The sequence below is a fragment of the Sus scrofa genome, chromosome 1, assembly GCF_054392235.1.
Source record: "Sus scrofa isolate SSC_HxYL_T2T_F1_AM1 chromosome 1, Sscrofa_HxYL_maternal_Yorkshire_Landrace_v2.0, whole genome shotgun sequence".
Lineage (NCBI taxonomy): Eukaryota > Metazoa > Chordata > Mammalia > Artiodactyla > Suidae > Sus > Sus scrofa.
The window spans coordinates 144,317-158,286 of NC_139383.1; the positions used below are offsets into that span (position 1 = coordinate 144,317).

The 13,970-nt window shown below is 48.6% G+C and overlaps 1 protein-coding gene and 1 pseudogene across 26 annotated transcripts in view; both read right to left on the reverse strand.

Moving 5' to 3' along the window:
• Nucleotides 1-240: 240 nt before the first annotated feature.
• Nucleotides 241-1,051, reverse strand: LOC100624421 (proteasome subunit alpha type-1 pseudogene; annotated as a pseudogene).
• A 7,765-nt stretch (nt 1,052-8,816) lies between these two features.
• The window catches only part of FAM120B (family with sequence similarity 120 member B), a 65,645-nt gene continuing 60,491 nt past the window's right edge, over nt 8,817-13,970 (reverse strand). For 11 of the 26 annotated variants that reach the window (XR_014839089.1, XR_014839078.1, XM_085015043.1 and 8 more), the window contains one exon: nt 8,817-10,722. Coding sequence is in view for 14 of the 26 variants with exons in the window: in XM_085015043.1 (XP_084871169.1) it covers nt 10,682-10,722 (41 nt within the window). In the remaining 12 variants the exon portion in view is untranslated. Of the gene's footprint in view, nt 13,656-13,970 lie in introns of all 26 variants that reach the window. The other 15 variants (XR_014839153.1, XR_014839082.1, XM_085015088.1 and 12 more) reach the window with 6 other exon arrangements.

Consider the following 13,970-nt stretch of genomic DNA (forward strand, 5'->3'; position numbering starts at 1 on the left):
TGTCTCTTCTGAGCCTGCGCCCTTCCCTGGCCAAGTGTGCTGGCTTCCTAAACTCCTGTGTATGTACTTGCTTCTGTTTTTGTTTGCTTTGTTTTGTTTTTTGGCAGGTAAAACAATTTTATTTCACAGTTGTCTTTAAAACCACAAAGACAGTATGTTCTTCATGTAAAAACAGTAGTACAGACAACTATACTTTCCAGAAAACGATTATACAGACCCTCTTAAAGAAAAATGCAACCCATTATATGGCCTTGGTGGAGTTGCTTGGGAAAAACTCACATCTGGACCAATTCCTAACACACACCATTACCCCACATTCTGTATCTTTTGGCTCAACGTATAGACTGCTGTCATCAGCACTGTGTTCCTGCTTCTTACACGCTTGGTGAGACACGTGTACACTGGTTTACCACGTAAGGTTCCACTGGTTCATCAGCTTTTCTGCAGGCTCACCAGTAGGCTGAGCAGGCCGCGCCCTTCCCTGTGCTCTTTCGTCAAGGCCTTCCAGGAGTGGAGACACATCATCGTCGTGACTCGCAAACCCGAAGTCTTCACCAACAACTCCAATGGAAAAGGTCTTTGTAGTTAGGTCCTGTTCTGCGCACAGACCGTGCTTAACCAGTTCATTCAAAGTGCGTTCCACAACCTTCAACGTACGTCTCTCCGAGTAAGCACAAACGGATTGAGAACAAGCTCCAATGGACACAGCTCTGCAGCTGAAATAGTCAGCAAATGGACAAGTTTGAAAATGTGAGGCCCACATCATCATAACCAGCGATAAGCAGCGCAGCACCACACGGTCCCCGGCCACGTCGTCGCATTGGGATCTGGGTTTTGCTTCCAATGAGGCACGAGACGAGACACAGCAGAGGTCTGCCAGATACAAACCTGGAACCCAAACACTCCTGACGCATACAATTACCTGACAGTCTAGCATCAGCAGTACGTCCCGCAACTGAGGTGTCGATGTGGTTATCGACATGGAGAACTCTTTTCTGAGGAGCTGCAAGCGCTGACTGCGCCCTTCAATGCCACCAGCACTGCATGGGTTTTTGACGTCATAGCAACTGCGGCTGAACCTTGTTTGACAGCTTCCACTGCACATTCAACCTGAATGTGGCCCTGAGGGCTCCAAACAGTGACATCATTGTCATACTGGTTGCGAAACACGGTTCCAGCCAGAGCCCGAGCACGGCCTCTGGTAAACCTGGGAATCAAGGCGCCAGTACTTGCTTTTGAATGTCTTAATCCTGAAGTGTCTGGCTTCCAAAGGAGCAAAAAGGGGGGAAAAACCCTCCACAGGTGCTGCTCCTTTCAATGCTGTGGAAGCCACTTCAGCAAGTTGGGGGCTGAAACAGTGATGGCCCGTGCCTGCCCCGCTGCGATCAGGAGCAACCCCCACTGCACAGGAGCCCGACCCGTGGCCAAGGACCTCACTGCCCATCCTGGCTCTAGTAAGCTGCATCAGCAACATGGGCACGGCTGACTGCCAAGAGGAAAGAGGATGGGCAGCCAAAAGGGGTGGAAACTAACCACAACTAACCAGGCAAGCCTTCCCCCGGAAGCTGCAAGCCTTCAAACAGGCTCCAGAGTTCCGAAATCACTCCTTCAGAGGTCTCTGCCAGCACAACCGCTGTCCAGGCAGAGACGGGTCCCCAGAGACGCCTACTCCACCGTCTTCCCAGCATCACTCCCCTCTGCTCCCCTCCCAGAAACTCTTAAATGCAGTCCTTTTATTACTATTTCCTGAAGTAATTTTGATCGGTTTCCTCAATAAAAATGTAGAATGATGAACTAATTTCCAAGTGGGAAAATTTTTGTTTTCCATCCTGTTGATTTCTCAAGTTATTTCCTGTGGTCAGAAAACACGGCTTGTGGGATTTCTGCTTTTCACTAAATTGGCGGCGATTTACTCTGGAGCCTGTAACACATACTTGGATTTTGTGAACTGCCCATATGTGTCTGAAAGTAATATAAACAAAAAGGCACCTATTGTTCTGTAAGTTTATTAGAATAAACTTGTTAATGGGCTTATTCGTGGTGTCGTTGTTTGTCGACTCGATCTGTTCTTCTCTGAGGGAGGTGTGTCAGACACTGCTGTCAGGTCTGCTTTCCCTCGTGTCTGCGTGTGATCTGACTTACGAGACCAGGCGCTGGAGCGCGTGGCAGACGCTCCTCTACCACCTTCCTTCCTGCTCCCTTTCCTTCCTTCCTCCAGAGCGTGCCCTGTGCTTTACACTCGCTAATCTGCTTTTTCTAAAAGCCTCCAGATTTATTCAGGATCTATCCTCCAAGCAAGTTACATTTAGTCTCCCTGTTCTTTGATTTTATTCCCCAGGAACACTCATCACTTTCCTTGTAATAGTCTGGGATTTTAGTCTTCAATTGTTTCTGCCTCCTGCTTTTTACAGTTAGTAATTGTTAGCAACAACTATATATTCTAATTTCTTTGTTCAACACTGTTTCTTACCTCCCATGCAGTCCTGTTCGATGTAAGTGTTCGTTTTTTTTTCTAGAGCATGTCCACCTTCTTTTGGAAAAGATATGTTAGTCAAAATTTTATGGTTCCTGAAAATGCATTAATTTTTGCTCTGATGCCAGAAAGCTAATTTGACTGACAAGAGGATTCTGGACTCAAACTTATTTTTCTCTAAAGGAAAGCAAAGAAATGACAGGAGTGCTGGACATTACATAGATCAGAGAGAGGCTTTTGCAAAATGGGAGGGAAAGCCACTGGGGAAGATGTAACTGATGCTGCAGGGGTTGGAGGGGTGCTGCTGACCAGGTGGTGGGTCCGAGTGCACCACTGGAGACTCGGGGTCAGGTCAGCCGTCGTCCTCTTAGTCTGGACCGTCTAGTTCTCCTGGTACTTAGTTACACAGTTTATGTTTGACGATACATAGACGCTTGAAAGAGGGCAAAGGCGGCTACAGGAATGCAGAGAAAGCAAGGTTGGCGGCTGCGACTGAGGGTGGGGAAGAAGGGTTGGAAGACTAGGCAGAGAGGATGTGAAAAGTCTGGGTACTGGGAGAGTGGGGACGCCTTCTCTGCAGTCACGGGTGAGCACTCAGGTTGGGGCTGGTAAGGATGACTGTGGGTTTCTCTCCAGCCCCATTCCGAATGCAGAGGGTCTGATTCAGCCTAGGTCTGTGGTCCTACCACATCAACGGAGTAGTGAGAGAGGCAAACAGTCGGGATTGGATACAAGGAAGTCACTCTGATTACCAGCCTTTGAAGGTCAACAGGGGGACGGGTGAGAAGGAATGGGAGGCCCAGCGGCCTGGAGTCCTGACCTGACCGAAGGGTCACCCGGATCAAGAAGCAAGAAGCTGTGTGGGTGGACAGCACGTGTCTGAAACCGAAGTTCTGAAGGGGCTGGGCCACTGGTAACGAGAAGGCCAAGGTGGAATACACGGTCACTGGAGAGGGAGGTCGAGGGATTAACATTAAGCTACAGGCTATGAAGTCACCGCAGGTTATTACCAGAGTCAGGCTGGGAAGAGCGAGCCAGGAGCCTGAATCTTGAAGAATCTGAGGGCCATCAGGAAGGGTGGTGGTCGGGTGGTGACAAGAGATTTAAAGGCCACTGTTTCCAGGGAGGGGCAATGGTCTGTGTGGGAGGTTCTATTTTCCAAAAACAGCCACAGCGATACTCCGGTCCCCTGTGCTCTTCCAGACCCACTCCTATCCCATCAAGAGGAAGAGCCCCTGACCCCCACCTGAATCTGGACAGGCGTGTAGGCTGCCTTTTTGGATGGAGCAGGCAGGGGAACTGAGGTGTGACGAGTGCGCTTGGGTGCTAGAGGGCCATGTGGCATCTGCCTGGCTCTTCAGCTCTTGGGGTGTTTGTCTGTGGTACCCAGTGGCCATGCTGGGAAGTAGCCCCACACTAGGCCCCATGGGCAGCGGAGGTTCACGTGGAGAGAAACAGAGGCCCCAGGGCAGAGCCAGCATCGGCCAGGCACGGAGTGAATGAGCGTGTGTGTCACTTCACGTCTCCAGCCGAGGCTGCGGACACGGCGGAGCTGAGACCGGGGGCGCCTGGCAGCCTTCCTGACGCAGAGTCGAGGGCTCGCCACGGACGCTTCCCACTGCTGGGTGCGCACAGTCTGTCAGCAAGTTCTGATTATCACAGGAACAGTCTGGAAGCGGGAATGAGAACTATGAAGGTACAGGGAAGCAGCTACTTAAGGGGATGTCAGGTTTTGGTCAGAGCAGGACGTGAAGGCATAGCCAGAGAAGAGGCATTTTCCTCTTTATTTCTGTGGCATTTCAGAGGCCACAGAGACAGGGACGCTTGCAGAGGGGACAGAGGCTTGGACTACGGTGGCAGCAGTGGACATACTAAAAGGAGTATAAATTCAAGATCTACCTCTTTCCGACAGACTGGATGCATGGAGCGACTGAAGATTTCCAACACCAGGAAACCAGGAACAAGGAACAGGGAAGAAACACTTGCCACGTACTCACCGGCAAAGGGTTAGTATTCGTAATGCGTAAACAGGTCCTACAGATGGATATTAAAACATTGGCCAGGAACAACTTGGCCAAGGATGCTACTTATTTTGTGAATAAGTCATTCACAAAAGGAAATACTAGGAGCCAATGTGTGTGAAAAAAATAAGTGCTGTAAAAATCTAATATCTAAATCTCATAGAAATGCAAACGAAATTGATGAAATACACTTTTTGACCAAGAACGTGTAAAAATTTAAAAGACTGAAGGTCTTAGTACAGTGAGAGGTGGAATGGTCAGCATACTTACATACCAGTGGAAACTGACCCCCGAGAGGTGGGGAAAGGGGTGTCGGGGTCTCAGAAGGTAACATGACGAAATCAGAGCCTCTGCCTCCATCTCTCTGTAAAAGGAGGTGGCTCACAGTGCATGTGTCCCAGCGGGCATTTCTGATGACAGAACGCTGAATAAAGACACATTTCTGATCTTTGGGTCCCTTTCAAATAAATGTCTCTCCTGATTATACAAACTATAGAGGAATGTGAGAAATGAAAAGTCTCTTGTAATTTCATCCCCACCATAAAGACAACCACTGTGGATCAGTCTGATGCCTACACCTGACTGTCTCACACGCGTCTCCGTTCTAGCGGATACGTACACGGGAAACTGATCCTCGTGGGAAGATAAGCTCTGTCAACCCAATTCACACCACCATCAAGCACGTAGTTGACATTTGTGTGCATGTGGTCAGAAGACCTATTTTCTTTTTTTCTTTTTCTTTTTTTTTTCTCTCAGCCCTCTACCTTTTATTTTTTATTTATTTATTTATTTTTTAATTTTCCACTGTACAGCAAAGGGATCAAGTTATCCTTACATGTATACATTACATTTTTTTCCCCACCCTTTGTTCTGTTGCAACACAAACAGAGTATCTAGACAAAGCTCTCAATGCTACTCAGCAGGATCTCCTTGTAAATCTATTCTAAGTTGTGTCTGATAAGCCCAAGCTCCCCATCCCTCCCACTCCCTCCCCCTCCCATCAGGCAGCCACAAGTCTCTTCTCCAAGTCCATGATTTTCTTTTCTGAGGAGATGTTCATTTGTGCTGGATATTAGATTCCAGTTATAAGTGATATCATATGGTATTTGTCTTTGTCTTTCTGGCTCATGTCACTCAGTATGAGATTCTCTAGTTCCATCCATGTTGCTGCAAATGGTATTATGTCATCCTTTTTTATGGCTGAGTAGTATTCCATTGTGTATATATACCACATCTTCCGAATCCAATCCTCTGTCGATGGACATTTGGATTGTTTCCATGTCCTGGCTATTGTGAATAGTGCTGCAATGAACACGCGGGTGCACGTGCCTCTTTTAAGTAGAGTTTCGTCCGGATAGATGCCCAAGAGTGGGATCGTGGGGTCATATGGAAGTTCTATGTATAGATTTCTAAGGTATCTCCAAACTGTTCTCCATAGTGGCTGTACCAGTTTACATTCCCACCAGCAGTGCAGGAGGGTTCCCTTTTCTCCACAGCCCCTCCAGCACTTGTTATTTGTGGACTTATGAATGATGGCCATTCTGACTGGTGTGAGGTGGTATCTCATGGTAGTTTTGATTTGCATTTCTCTTATAATCAGCGATGTGGAGCATTTTTTCATGTGTTTGCTGGCCATCTGTATATCTTCTTTGGAGAACAGTCTATTCAGGTCTTTTGCCCATTTTTCCATTGATTGATTGGTTTTTCTGCTGTTGGGTTGTATAAGTTGTTTATATATTCTAGAGATTAAGGCCTTGTCAGTTGCATCATTTGAAGCTGTTTTCTCCCATTCTGTAAGGTGTCTTTTTGTTTTCTTTTGGGTTTCCTTTGCTGTGCAAAAGCTTTTCAGTTTGATGAGGTCCCATGGGTTTATTTTTGCTCGAATTTCTATTGCTTTGGGAGACTGACCTGAGAAAATATTCATGAGGTTGATGTCAGAGAGTGTTTTGCCTATGTTTTCTTCTAGGAGTTTGATGGTGTCCTGTCGTATATTTAAGTCTTTCAGCCATTTGGAGTTTATTTTTGTGCATGGTGTGAGGGTGTGTTCTAGTTTCACTGCGTTGCATGCAGCTGTCCAGGTTTCCCAGCAATGCTTGCTGAATAGACTTTCTTTTTCCCATTTTATGTTCTTGCCTCCCTTGTCAAAGATTAATTGACCATAGGTGTCAGGGTTTATTTCCGGGTTCTCTATTCTGTTCCATTGGTCTGTCTGTCTGTTTTGATACCAGTACCACACTGTTTTGATGACTGTGGCTTTGTAGTACTTCTTGAAGTCTGGGAGAGTTATGCCTCCTGCTTGGTTTTTGTTTCTCAGGATTGCTTTGGCGATTCCGGGTCTTTTGTTGTTCCATATAAATATTTGGATTGTTTGTTCTAGTTCTGTGAAAAATGTCATGGGTAGTTTGATAGGGATTGCACTGAAGAAGACCTATTTTCTTAGAAAGTTCCAAGTACACATTATTAACGTGGCTACCGTGCTGTTCGTTGGGGCTCCAGAACTTGGTTTCGGCTTATAACTGCACGTTCATACATTTTGACCGACATATCCCTATTTCCCCAACCCTTCCACCTCTGAAAACCACCACTATGCTCTTTCTAAGTTCAATTTCTTTTAGATTCCACTTAGAGGTAATACCATGCAGTATCTGTCCTTCGGTGCCCAGCTTATTTCGCGTAGCCTAACATCCCGCAAGCTCAGCCACACTGCCACAAGTGGCAGGATTTCCTTCTTAGGGCTGGACGGTGTCCCTTTGGTGGGTACACCACACTCGACCCATTCCTTCGCTGATGGACCCTTAGGCTGTCCCCCAGCAGGCTCTGCTGAATACTGCTGCAATGAACACTGCAGCGCAGGAGTGCAGCTGCAGCTTCAAGACACAGACTCCACTGCTCTTGGATACACACACACCTAGGACTGGGCTGCTGGATCGAATGGTAGTTCTATTTTTAATTCTCGAGAAACCTCTATGTTGTTTTCCACAGTAGCTGCACCAATTTACATTTCGACCGACGGTGCAAGGTTCCCTTTTCTCCTCATCCTGACACCTGCTGTCTCCTGTGTTTTTGGTGACCAGCCATTCTGAAAGCTGTGAGGTGACATCTCATTGTGGGTTTGATTTGCATTTTCCTGACGATTAGCGATATTAAGTGTCTTTCATGTACTGTTGGCCATTTGTATGTCTTTGGAAAAATGTCCATTCAGTCCCTTTGCCCATTCTTCAACTAGATTATTTTGCTTTTTGCTACTGGGTTGTAAGGGTTCCTTCCATATTTGGATGTTACCCCTTATCACATACGGTTTGCAAATATTTTCTCCATTCTGCCCTTTCATTTTTTTCCTGTCTTTTTAGGGCCACACCCACAGCATATGGCGGTTCCCAGGCTAGGGGTTGAATTGGAGCTGCAGCCACTGGCCTACACCACAACCACATATATAAATATAAATGTATACATGTAAATATATAGAGAAAATGTTAACAGAAATAAAGGGAGCAACAGCAATAAGAAGCTACATTGGTTTTTAAAAGATAAACAGAATGGACTAATCTTGGTAGATTAGTAATTAGTAATTAGTAATCTTGGTAGACTAACCAAGAGGAAAATGATGACTCGAAGAAATTACAAACAAGGGATGATATATAACTGACACCACAGCTCTACAAAGAATTGTGACCACTAAGAACAATTACACAACTAGATAACCTGGAAAACGGATACATTCTTAGAAACGTACAACTCACCAGGACCGAATCATGATGAGACAGAAAATCTGAACAGACCAATCAAAGAGAAGGAAGACTGAGTCAATAATCAAACCACCCAAACAAAAGCTCAGGACCAACGGCCTCACTAGCGAATTCCACTAAACATTTAAAGAAGACTTAATTCTAAATCTTCTCAAACTCTTCCAAAAACTAAAGGGAAAGGAACACTCCCAAACTCATTTTACAAGGCCGGCACCACCCTGACACCAAAACCAGATAAGGACATCACAGGAAAATCACAGGCCAACATCCCTGACGAGCACTGATACCAATTCCTCAACAAAATATTAGCAAACCGAATTCAACAATACACGAAAAAGGTCATACACGACCAACTGGGCTTCACTCCAGGGATGCAAGGATGTTTCAGCATTCCCAAACCAATCAGTGTGATACATGCCACATTACAAAATAAAGAATAAAAATCACATGATTATCTTGATAGATGCAGAAAAAGCAAATGACAAAATTCAACATCCTTTTTCTTCGCAAAGATCTCAACACATTAGATGGTAAAATGTCTTCCCAACAATTAAAGAAATGCGAAATTACATTTAATTACGAGTAATAAATATATCATTTTATTTTCATTTTTAAACTGATACATGGAACTTTCATTAGAAGACTTCACTGCAGAGATAATTTCTGTAACAACATGAATATTACAAACAATCACTGCATTGTTCTTCAAACGTAATAAAGAGTATATCAACTCAATGGCTTACTTAAGCTTGCCAAAAGAACACCAATATCTGACCGACACGTTAGAGTTTACTTATAAGGGGAAAATGATAATAGTCACGGAAGTCTACTCTTTTAGTCTCAGGAATGAGAAATTTATTTCAATGTTACACAAATAAGCAGCAAAGGAATGAAACTTCTAGAAGCAGTGGTCGTCTCAAATTAGCAAAAGGGAAAGAACAGGGTGCTAAAATTTAGATAGGAGACATTCATACGTGAAATTTTCCAAAGCTGGGAGATAATGCTCTGTGTCCTACAAGACCACGTGAAAAGCAATTAAACACGCCAATTTCCTTCAGAAGGAACTGCAGCAGTAGCGAGGCTACTTCAACCATAAGAGATGTAAATACAGTAACACAGAGGAGGCTGTAGCCCTTTTTGGTAAATACTAATGGGATTTTAACACCTGACAGAGCACGAGCTGGGCATTCAGGGCCGTGAGTTGGGGGAGCACATGGCAGGCAGCGCCACGGCCTGGACTGCAAGGCCTCAGGGCTCACCCCGCGAGGACAGGTCTGTAAGCACTGGGCGTCCTGGGCTCCGAGGCGTGGGGTGTGGCCCGAGGGGTGGGCAGCCACCCCAGCTCCAGGCTAAGGGGACAGGCGTCACCAAGAGCTGAATCTGGACGTTTTCCATTATTGATACTCCAGGGGTTGAGCTCGGGACAACTGGGGGCATAAAACCTCAATTCTTGGATTATCTGCAAATTCTTCCAGGAACAGGATTTCTCTGAACTTGGATTCACTTAAAATGCTTTTTAACAAGAGCCTTTCAGGGCTCACAGAAAAAGAGCAACACATGTACCGCTCCCGAGGCACTGAACCTGCGGCTTCCAGACGCTCAGCGGCGGCCTCTGCTCCTCGCGCCGGCGGGGTTCCCGTCTGGTGTCTGGTGTCTGTGGGGACCCAGGAGTCTTCCCCCGCGCTGCTGTAAAAGCTCTGGGCCGAAGCCTGGCAAACGCAAAATGAAAAGGATGCACGGCAGAAACAGACCGTGAGCTGCGTGCTGTGCCAAGACAACGCGGTCACCTCTCCCACCAGGAGGGCGAGGAGGAGGGCGGTTGCCCTCTCTCTGTGCAAACACCCCGAGGACCAAGGACAGACAGGGGTGGACGTTTACTCCTGGTTAGACCTTATAGCTGGAAAACAATTCCTGAAAATGAGACGGCTGTCAGACTCCATGTCTTCTGAGACAAGGTGGTCTGGGAAACTCCCTCACGACCCGGTGTTAACATTTTAAAAAGCGGGATACAGTAAGATTCCAACTCGTTAAAAGAAACCAGCCACTCCTTGTACACACAGATGAGGAGACCAGCATGAAGAGGCGAGTACACTGGGGCCATGGATCAGGCACAGACTCTAAAAATGCGCTAAGGAAGAGACGGGAAAGAATGCTTTGCTCTTCACGTGACACCAGGTCTGAACCCACAGGCCATCTCTCCTCGGAGAAGAGGGTGGCGCCCCGTTCCTTTGCTCTGACGGAGGCCCTCGGGGGGAGGGCTGGATTCTGCCCACGCACACTTTTTCTTGAAGAAGCAAACCCATCCTGAAACCGAGTTAACTCAGCTCCACGTTGGGAGGATTTCAATCTGAATTCTTTCTAAGTCTGGCGCTTGACAGGAAAGATCCACGGTACAAAGTCGGGTTCACCTCGATCTTTGATGTGGGGACTTACCCAGATGACTAGTACTTTCTCCATTGGTCAGGCTCGTACTGTCTACTTCCTGCGCCAAACACACGAAAACAAACACTAAGTATTAAATTTCTCTACAATTCCAACGGAAAAAGACGCACATTTCTAAGTATATGTAACAACATCTGAGTTGTATCCTCTTTTCAGGTGTGGCCACCTGTCATGCATGTTTTGTCCCATTCAGGTGGGAAGCAGTGGTGAGGCCATCCTGTTGGGGGAAGGGAGCAGTGTCACACGTGCTCCTCCGCCCTGCAGTTCCGGCCACCGCCCTGCGTCTAAAGGCCGCCACTGCCAGCGCTGCAGGGAGATGGAACCTCTCGGGCTCACAGACACCCCGCTCGGTGCAGAGACGCTCTTTGCAGCGTGGAGCCCAGAGCCTCCTCTCCCAGCCCGGGCCAGCTGTCCGCTGTCCGCGTCCCACGAGCATCAGAAGAGAACCATCCTCCATGGCAAAGGCGATGCCTTTCACAGCTACAGTGCCACACGTGTCCTGGGAAACCTTCTGCGCTCTGCTGGCTGATGGTGGGCAGCCTGGTCCCTGACACCTCCCCGGGGCGGGGGGGGGGGGGGGGCGCGGATGGTCACAGCAGTGGCCAGAATGAGGTTTCCAGGCCCCAGGCTTGTTATCACAGATGACCAGAGGCAGCTTTACAACGCCTGGGCCTCTTACGGAATTACTCCAGACAAGTAAAACTGAAGAAATCACAGGCAAGCTTGTGGCTACTGACTGTGGAATTTAGCACATCGTTTCTCACCAACTGCAGGAAGAGGTGGCTCTTCTCACTTCAGCTGCTGGCTAGCATTTTAACAGCTCTGAGAGCTTTGATGTTCACCCCTCAGTGAGTAGGGTCCCCACCCCAGTTTACTGGATCTCGGCCCAGAAAGGCCTGATAGGCTTTTGTGGTTCTCACCTCTCCCCACCAGGCCCAAATGGGGCGGCCGGCTCTCAGCAGGCCTGGGCGGCCGTGGGAAACCTCCCAACTTTTGGCAGTAGCTGAATCCTGCCAAAATACTGTTTGGAGGCATTTTTAGTTTTTCACTAACACAAAGAGTTTGGCCTGTAAACTGTGTCTAGGAAAGAGTGACAATTTTCTACTTTGACACCGTAGTATCTCCAAAAAAATACTAAGAATTCAAAGGTGGATATAACCCAGCCAAAAATACGCTGGTCAAATGAAGCTTCCGTAATCCAATCACAATATGAAACTGAAAAAGTAGGTTGCATGACCCCCAAAACATGTTTCTGTCCTACTAAGACTGTGTGTGTGTACACGACACAGGTTTCATGTGGCACGTCCGCAGCCAGGAACCACAGGTGCTGAAGGTGAGCAAGCACCGTGCAAGCTAAATGCACATGTATGCACTCGGCGTGCTTGGCGTCCTTCCCATTTCTCCCGCTACCACATCCCTAGATTCCGGGATCTGACACCAGCTCAGCGCTCATCCCCTCAACTTTGCCTCCAACCGGAGGCCTCCTGGAGCCCAAACGCTCCAGCACCACCATCCCTGACTCCGTGTGGCTACTACAGGGCGGAGGGGAGGTGTTCCTTCAAGGACCCCCAGTGAATGTGTGCACTGCATCCACCCCACGCACAGCCCGCACCCTGCTCCCCCAGGACGCCGGCCCAGCGCGGGAACCACTGACTCCTGTGCCTCCGGCCTCTGCTGAGTTGCTGGCTCCTTAGTGCAGGGTCCTGTGACTGCTCTCGAGGCCCGGCAGTCACCGCAGGTCTCGGGCAGAGGGGAAGGGGGCTTGCTTCCAGGCTGGACGGACTCACAGACACGCACGGGCCTTCCGGCAGGTGTCCTGCTCTCCCAGGGGACAACCTCCCACCCTCCCTCTCCACAGACCCAATCACTTCCCGAACCGCCCCTCCAGGAATTTTAAACTCTGCCAGAGCCCATCACCCTCCTCGCCAGCCCAGTCCTCGGAGACCCAGTCTCCAGCTGCCAGGTGCCCGGCTCCCCTCTGGTCCAGTCCCGGGGGAGCCACCACCCCGGCCTCTCACAGGCCTCGGCATCTAGGCCTCCCTGCTGCATCGACTGCCTCACCCCCACCACTCTTTTCACTGACAGCAGCCTGACCTCAACCTGCCTGGGGACTACTCACACAGGACGCGGCCACAGGCAGAGCCCGGGCTTCCACTCGACCAGCAGGGCCTCGGCTGCTCCCCAGGGGCCGGCCATGCAGCGTGTGGGGTCTCAAGAGTGAGTGAGAGCCTCCCTGGCAGGGAGCTGGGGCCAATGGTGAGTGTCAGCTTTCCACCCCAAGTGAAGTGACTCTGTTTCTAATCGGCATGAAGAGAAACGTCCAGACACTGATACCACCTCCTGCCCACAGAAGACAAGGAAACCCAACTCTTCGTTACTACTGATCCAAGGAAAACGGCGTCTCCCTCTTCAGGGTAGGCACGCTCCTGAAATTTCTGCCATCACAAGAAGTAAAGAGGAAGCCAACATTCACAGCCTTTTTCCTCGGCCCTCGGCCGGCAACTAGAAAACTCAGAGCAGGTGGAGGGCGGCGCCCCGGCGAGGACCTGGGGTTTGTGCGACAGGTTCTGCTCAAGTGGTGACTGAAAGCCCGTGGGCCAGCCCACAGGCAGGCTTTGCTTTATTTGTTGCTTTATTTTATTTTTAAAAAGCAGGAGTTCCTGCTGTGGCGCAATGGGATCAGCAGCGTCTCTGGAGCACTGGGACGCAGGCCTGAGCCCTGGCCTGACAAGCGGGTTAAGGATCTGGCGTTGTTGCAGCTGTAGCTCAGGTCTGATCTCTGGCCCAGGAACTCCATATGCTGCAGGTCAGCCAAAAAAGAAAAAACAAAACAAAAAAACAACACAGCTTCTCTGAGATATAACTGATTTTTCTTTTTCTTTTTTTTCAATCTTTTTGCCTTTTCTACGGCCGCTTCCCGCAGCACATGGGGGTTCCCAGGCTAGGGGTCTAATGGGAGCTGTAGCTGCCGGCCTACGCCAGAGCCACAGCAACGCGGGATCCAAGCCGCGTCTGCAACCTACACCAGAGCTCACGGCAACGCCGGATCCCGAACACAACTGAGCACGGCCAGGGATCAAACACACAACCTCATGAGTCCTAGTCAGATTCATTAACCACTGAGCCACAATGGGAACTCCTGATTTTTCTTTTTAACAGAAAAAACTCTAATAAAACAGATCAACGTAAAATACGAAGAAAACACTTGAGCCGATGCCAGAAAGGAAATGAGACCTAAGGCTGAGGCCCCGGCCCCTCCTCTCCTGCCCTCACAACAGCCTGCAGGAA